This window comes from Psammomys obesus, unplaced genomic scaffold, assembly GCF_907164565.1.
Source record: "Psammomys obesus unplaced genomic scaffold, mPsaObe1.curated_primary_1811, whole genome shotgun sequence".
In the NCBI taxonomy this organism is placed as follows: domain Eukaryota; kingdom Metazoa; phylum Chordata; class Mammalia; order Rodentia; family Muridae; genus Psammomys; species Psammomys obesus.
This window is the reverse complement of record NW_026593132.1, coordinates 5,360-13,530: the sequence shown is the minus strand read 5'-3', so window position 1 is coordinate 13,530 and position 8,171 is coordinate 5,360. Positions and strand designations below refer to the sequence as shown.

Genomic DNA, 8,171 nt, shown 5'->3' with positions numbered 1-8,171 from the left:
GTGCATTTACGTGTGGTTCATTGAGAGTCATTCTTGATAATGTGGAGCTTCTTCAGAATAAAGAGAATAAAAAATAGAGTGACAAGTGATAGGCACATGTGAGAGTGTTAGGAATTTAGCTGGGAGAATGGTCATAACATTGGCCTCTAATTCCTCATTGCTACTGTTCAGTTTTGCCCCTTACCTCCAGAAGATACAGTGAAATGCTAGCTTCTATTGTCTCTGACAGTGACTTGTTTGTTTTATGCGCATGACTCTTTTTCCTGAATGGATTTTTGTTTATCACTTGCATGTCTGGTGCCTGAGAGGTCTAGAAGAGGGCACAGACCCTCTGGAACTGGAATCGCAGACAAGTGTAAGCTGCTGCCATGTGGGTGCTAGAAATCAAACCCAGGTCCCCTTGAAGAGCAGCTCGTGCTTTTAACCAGCGAGCCATCTCTCCAATCCCCAGGGCTGACCCTCTTTGGAAATGGGGTCACTGAAGATGTCATTTGTGAAGATGAAGTTACACTACACTCAGGTGAACCTGTAACCCCGTATGAATATGATGTTGTAAGATGACTGAGGAAAAATACAGACAGGGGAGGGTGTCGTGTGACTTCCAAGGCAGAGATTGGATCTAAACAGGGAAAGTTTCCAGATTCAGCCATGATTGCCATTCAACCACAAGAAGTTAGGAAGAAGCAAGGAAGAGCTTTAATATGGGACTGGGGTGCTAGCAGAACTAACTTCGTGTTAAACAGTATGTTAGGTCTAAGTTGCACATTTTAGCATACATCAAGAAGTACCAGAAATATTATATGATTTCAATTTCCTTATCCAAACCATAATAATACATTTCAATTGTTAGGATATGTGTGTGTTTCAAGTATTTATGTGAAATAACTTATCTGGCAGTATCACCTACAAATGAAAACATTGTAGTATGTCCTAATTACGGCCACCTGATCTTCTGGCTCTCACCTGGCTGCAGCTAGATGATCATGTGAAGTAGTCAAAGATGAAATCTTCCAAAATATAAATATTTTATCAAATTACATATTGAGAGCGGGTGGCCAATTTTAGCCTCAGAACTAATGAAAGTATTTTGCCAAGATATGAAACTCCTAATGGTGGATGGTGCTCAAAAATTAGCTCTTGCTCAGGTACCTAAATTTAACAGAAGGTGATTTTATTTCCTAGCTGCTAATTAAGGTTACCAGTCATGGCATCATTTTCATGACAGCTCTAACCGGCTAATGATACCCTGGAAACAATCATCATTTCATTTACTGGAATTCATTTGTAGATGAGGCCACTAATACTGTGTGCATGCATAGGTTCTGAAGATGGTAGGTTTGTTTGTTTGTTTGTTTGTTTACTTATTTACTTATTTTTCCAGGCAGGGTTTCTCTGTGTAGCCTTGACTGTCCTAGACTCACACTGCAGAACATGCTGTTCTAAAACTCACAGCGATCTGCCTGCTTCTCCCTCTCTGAATGCTGGGGTTAAAGGTGTGTGCCACCACACCCGGCTTGAAAATGGTGGTTTTGAAATTTGTATATGCCACACAGATGGAGGGCACAGAAGATAGTAACTTGATATTCTTCCAGTAAAAAGCAGCTGACTGGGCTAGCACAACCTTAAACAGGGAAGGTTCCACAAAGCAGTGAAGAGGCCATCCAGGTTTGATTTGAGGGTGATGTTCAGAGTCCATCAAGAATAATAAAAAGGAGAGAATTGGAGGCTAAAATTTAAATATGCTCTATCACAACCTCTTCATTTTTAAAAATCAAAGGGGATCTAAGTGGTGAAAGAGAACACGTGTCACTTGGAATTTATTAATTTTATACTTTGTGAGTTCTTAGGTCCAACTCTCAATTAATGTCACACATGAAGCATGACTGATAATGTCTTCCAATAAGATTTGTCCAAATAGAACAATGTAAATACGTGAACTGTTTGGCTAAGTATTTGGCAAAAGTAGGTGTTGGGTAATGGCTGGACGGTAGGAGGTTGTTTTGTTGGTTTGTTTTTGTTTGTCTCTCCCACAGTTAAGATTTTCCTCTGTTGGTTGTCCATAATGCAGATTTGTGGGAAGACATGGGTCAGGGGGGCATGAATGAGGCAATCACAACAGTTCTTTGAAGATTACTAAATTTGAATTCTCATTCAACTCTGAACTCATCAACTATTTTAATTTTGGCAGAGTTTCACTATGTGGTCCTGACTGACTAGGAATGTACTATGTAAATCAGGCTAGTCTTGAACTCAGAGAGATCTGCCTGCCTCTGCCTCTGCCTCTGCCTCTGCCTCCTGAGGCTAAAATTAAAGACATACGCCTCTGAGAGGCTCCAGCCCTCAATGGATAATGGATCAAAACAGATACTAAGACTCACAGCCAAACATTGGGTGGAATGCAGGGAGCCTTTTGGAAGAGTGGGTGGGTAAGGATAGAAGGACTTGGAGGGGACAGAAACTTCACAAGAAGACCAAGAGAGCCAACTAACCTGGGCTCAGGGATGTTCGCAGAAACTGAAGCACCAGCAAGGACCATGCCTAGACTGGACCTAGGCCCCCTCTGCATATGTGCCCAATGGGTAACTTGGTCTTCATGTGGGTTCCCTAGTAAGGAAAGTGGGGGCTGTCTCTGACAAAGACTCTGCTGCATGATGTTTGATCACTTCCCCCTGTGGAGGCTACCTTGACAGACCACTGAGAAAGAGAATGCACTCAGTCCTGATGTGACTTGATATGCTGGTATGGGTTGGGGGGGACTTTATTCTTTTGAGGGGGAGGGGGACGAGAGAGGGGAGAAGGAGAGAGGGTGGGAACTGGAGGAGAGGAGGGAGGGGACTAAGATTGGAATGTAAAGAGAATAAATAAATTATTTTTTTAAAAAGTCATGTGCTACTATGCCCAGCCCAGCAACTATTTCTTGATGTTTTTCTACCCACTGAGCACAGAAGGAACCGAAAGATCAATCAGAAGCTGCCCTTCAACTTGACATGCAACTCAAGAGAAAAACAGCACGTCCCTTACGAATAGGAAATACTAGTGTCTGGTCAATGAACTCATTTTAAGCACACAGTCCAAAGTTCCAGAGATTAACAGACAGAAGGAGAACAGCACAGCTTTAAACTCTCTCCTTTACAAGACACTTGTGTGTGGGCTTGTAGGAGTGTTAACATTCTCTTGGCTTTCCTCCTTGCTGCCTCGTCCCTTCGTTTATCCCCCATGTCTTTCTCTTTCTCTCCCAGTCTGTGTGGCAGTCTGGAAAAACCACCACATGAGGACAGTCACCAACTACTTCATAGTCAACCTTTCCCTGGCAGATGTGCTTGTGACCATCACCTGCCTTCCAGCCACCCTCGTTGTCGACATCACTGAGACCTGGTTCTTTGGACAGCCCCTCTGTAAAGTCATCCCTTATTTACAGGTAACTTTTTTTTTGGGGGGGGGGGGCTTTTAGAACTAATTTTTAAAATGTTTCCGATTTTAGCCACGCCTGTCTGGTAAAATGGTTAATGAGTTAAGAAATAAATATAGATATTCAGAAAGTGAAGACCTTAAGGACGATAATGCTTGTGATTTACTGAATAAACAAGTTCATGCCTAGATAAAATGGAGGCAGCAATGCTGTTAATTATTTCACAGTTCTCGTCATTAAGTAAGTAATTTGAACGAACTAATGATCAAGCCATTCCTCGCTCAAATAACCGTGCACATTTGTTTTCCAATAATCAGGATTACCAGCTTTTCTTAGTGATTTCTTTTCATCCTGAGAAATAAAGAGGTATGTGGTCAGAGATGGGTAAGTTTGGGAATCAGGTCTGGTTTCGAATGTCTGTTCTGCCATCTCTTGATGGTATGCTATCAAGTAAAATACATAGACTCTTGGCAATTCACTTAGTTAAAATGTTAATTTTAATAAGATCTACCTTGTATAGCTGTTGTGACAGATTATTTAGGCCATTTACATAAGTCCCTTGGCTCTGTGATTACCTCATCCTGATCTTATAAGGCAGGAATACAGAGTAAGAATCAATTATCATAGAAGCCTCAGTGGCAAAGAGTGAGTGCAGCCTTTCTGCATCTGTTTGTCAAATAAAACAACTGAAAACAAATACTTTTAAAAGAATGATTTTTTGATTGTATTTATAAACGTAAAGTCTTTGATAAAAAGATTCCTGATAATGACCATGGCAATACACACCCAAAAGCTGTGCTCCACTTAGGAAGTATTCAGTGAAGGAAAAACAGACTGTGTTCCCCTTAGGAAGCAGATACTGAAAGAAAGATCAGGAGGTCCCTCTGTTCATCCCACAGTCTCCATCTACCTTGCTCTTATTCCCTGTACCTTCCTAGGTAGTGATCACAATGTTTGCAAGAAGAGATAATAAGCTTAACATTTAAAAAAAAATGAAAGAGCTCACACAAAAAAAAAAACATTACTAGAAATTATTTAATTCCAAAATGTTAGACTTTAAAAAAAAATTCAACAGCACCTCAAGAGTCTCTTATAAAGAGAAGTAATGTTTTTTTTAATTTTTTATTTAACTTTTATTAATTACACTTTATTCATTTTGTATCCCCCCATAAGCCCCTCCCTCCTCCCCTCCCGGTCCCAACCCCCCCTTCTGCATGCATGCCCCTCCCCAAGTCCACTGATAGGGGAGGTCTTCGTCTCCTTTCTGATCTTAGTCTACCAGTTCTCATCTGAAGTAGCTGCATTGTCAGGGTTCTAGGTTATTTCCATGAATACTCCTTGGTTGGAGTATGAGTCTCTGGGAAGTTCTCTGTGTTCAAATTTTATTGTTCTGTTCCTGTCCTTGTGGAGTTCCTGTGCTCTCCAGCTCTTACTATTTCCCACTTCTTACATAAAATTAAGTAATGTTTTTAAACAGCAGACATCATTTATATGTGTGATTCCTTAGAAATTATAAGCTACATACATACATTACATTTAATTTCAAAGTTGGTGGGCTAACCTGCTGAGAACTATCAATAGATTATAAAACAAACTATAAGAAAAATTATGGAGAAAGAGTAACATGAACAACCGAAAAGAACCACCTCATAGGAAAAAATAAATCAGTAAGAATGCATGGCTATGGCTGAATGTGCACACAGAAACTAGACCAAAAAAATCAAAAGCAGCAGAAAACTCTTAACATCTGAGTATCTTCCTGTTATTTCCAGTAAACTGTGTTTCTCTCAGCTGCACTAATCATCCAAGAAGAAATGTCAGTTCCCCTTGGTCTCAGGGTATTTTGAACTGCCCAGATGCTCTGTTGCCTGACGACCTTCATAATATCTGTCTTGAGAACCAGATGTTTTGGTAGAAAGGATAATGAAATGAGGAAATATCACCTGTGCCAGGAGTGTGTCTTCTGGGGGCTTTGATGTGATGACAGCTTGCTGTGGCATGCCCCTTCCACATCTCCAGGGAGCCTGAAACAAAAGACAGGAAGTAGCATGAACAGCAAGGGATGCGGGCATGGAACGTTCCTGAAGTAACTGGCATTGCTTTCCCGTGTAGCAGCACTTACAAGCAGGTTCTAAATGTCAAGAGACAAAGGAAGATTTTGGCTCCTGCATAAACAGTGTCCAGTTTGTCCATCTCCCTGAGAGAAAAAACAGTGTGCAGTCACAGACTGGAAACAAACTGTACCTGAACTCACTCAACTAGACCTGTTGTTCAGAGCATACAAGTGTACCAAGAAATCCTCGTGCTGGCAAAACCAGCATCTCCAAATTGTCCTTTTCCTTGGATTTCAGGGACATAGCAACAACGCTTTCATTTCAAGTCCAGTCATTTTTCTCCTAGTTGCCACAACTTAAAACTAATTGCTTTAATCCTAAATAGTTCTGTATGTGTGTATATAATACATTTTCAATATAGCCAAGCAATACAGGAGTATTTAGCTAAATTTGGCTTTTAATAATTTGATATGATTTACATATTCTTTTTCCTCTAAAACAATATAACGTAGATTTATAAGTGATATTCTATAATTCGTTGGCAAATTCCTAAGTTACTGAAGAATCTTACATATGTAATAAGTTTAGCTGAATAATTAAATATCCCCCTTGATCATTAATAATTTGTAATTCCATGACTAATAACACCTCTCCTTGGTGAGCAATCATCATTTACTTTATTTGCTAATACTGACAGGGGTAATTACCTCTCTTTTAGTAACTTTCATAAGATATAATCTTTTCAGAAGAGGCCCTTCTCAGAAAATGGCAGGAAAAGAAGTACAGAACTAATGAGATGAGGGTAACTGGTACTGGATGGGCACAGAGGCCCTTCTGTTTGCCCCAGGTATATCTTGCCACCTTCGGAGCCATTAGGCCCTATCACACACACTCATGCCTACTCACATGTCTGTGAGATCTTTTTGAAACATGTATATGTAATTTAAAACTAGCTTTACCTTCTGAATAAAATACTTAGAATACTTGTGAAGGACTAAGTACCTGAAGGCAGAAGGCTGTGTTGCTCTCTTTGCTGTACATACCTTGACAAACTATACTGGGCTGATTCTGATAATGAAAGCTGTTGAATCTGACTGTAAAAGCCACTGAACAGACCTTTGTCAATGAAATACTCATTTTAACTTCTATATCGGTAGACATCTTAAAATAAGAAGATTTTCATCTTCTATTCTGGAGTCTGAAGTTCTAGATTATTCAAGAAAGACTACTTTTATATTTCCCAAGAATATCTTACAAAGTGGATGTTAATTATACACTATTTGTATGCAATATATTAAAAATAAATTGGAATGAAGTACCTTTTGTTATGTAAAAATACAAAACAAGATATCCATGACTTATTTATGCCAATAAAATGTAACCAGTAAAAACCTACATGATAATTTAAAACACAATGCTATGTCATTCTCTTTGACTGGAAGAAAATTTTCAGTTTCAGATGAAACTCATGTATACTTTCTTTCTCTTTGGGAATACTATTTGAACTATCAGCAAAAAGGCTACAAAAGAAAGTAAAGACAGCAACTATTCAAACATTGTAAAGTAAATATTTAGTGTGAGAAAACTGCAAGGTTTCAAAATGCCTGCTTCATACCTATAGGGAAATACAATGTTTCTTGATGCACTTCTACCTTGCTATTTTTATCTTCTCTTTTCTTAACATGAAAGTCATTTACAGGAATTAATACACGGAGCAGGTTACCCTAACGGAATTTGCCTTTTCTGCTGATATGGCAAATATTCTCACCTTACCTTTCCAACACCTAGCAATTCTCTTGAATCATGTTCCTTTCTTCCCCCTCTAGACTGTGTCAGTATCTGTGTCTGTTCTTACATTGAGCTGCATTGCCTTGGACCGATGGTACGCCATTTGTCACCCTTTGATGTTCAAGAGCACAGCCAAGCGGGCTAGGAACAGCATCGTCATCATCTGGATTGTTTCCTGCATCATAATGATTCCTCAAGCCATTGTCATGGAGTGCAGCAGCATGCTCCCTGGCTTGGCCAACAAAACCACCCTCTTTACAGTGTGTGATGAGCGCTGGGGCGGTAAGTAGGTTGCGTCCACGTGCTCACAAACGGCACAGTACCCACAATGTTGGATTAGCATCAATATTGCTGCATTGGGTTTGAATACTTTACTAGCATTTGTCAAAAGAGCTCAGCAATGGGGTAAACATAAACTTGAAATGAACTTGAAACACAGCAAAATTTTCATAAATAACTCACGTCTTTTGAAGGTATTTTATGTGCAATTTTTAATTTTCATATTTTTTCAATGGGAAAGGGAGCTCCCTTTCCCATCCTGCCCAGCTCATTAAGTTGCATCAGGACTGAGTATGTTCTCTTCCTCTGTGGCCTGGTAAGGCAGTCCCGCCAGGAGGAAGTGTTCAAAAAGCAAGCAAGTGAGTCTGTGTCCCATACAGTCTCCAGTACTAAAGGATCCACATGAAGCTTAAGTTGTTCATCTGAGCAGCTTTGTAGGGGGCCTAGGTCCAGTTCATGCATGGTCCTTGGTGAATGCTTCAGTCTCAGCAAACCCCTCTGGGCCCTGGTTAATTGGCCCTGTTGGTCTTCTTGTGAAGTTCCTGTCACCTCCAAGTCTTTTTGCCTTTTTTAAAACAAATCAATAGCTAGTCAATGAAACAAATCAAATTATAAATTAAAAGTTTCTGTATCCATTCCTC

At 39.8% G+C, this 8,171-nt stretch overlaps 1 protein-coding gene across 1 annotated transcript; it reads left to right on the top strand.

The window, feature by feature from the left end:
* Positions 1-648: 648 nt before the first annotated feature.
* Positions 649-7,533, top strand: LOC129683526 (orexin receptor type 2-like; the record flags this gene model as incomplete). Its single annotated transcript, XM_055616239.1, has 3 exons — positions 649-742; positions 3,240-3,418; positions 7,290-7,533. Coding segments are annotated over exons 1-3 (517 nt in total), but the record flags the coding sequence as incomplete, so codon positions are not given.
* Positions 7,534-8,171: the final 638 nt, after the last annotated feature.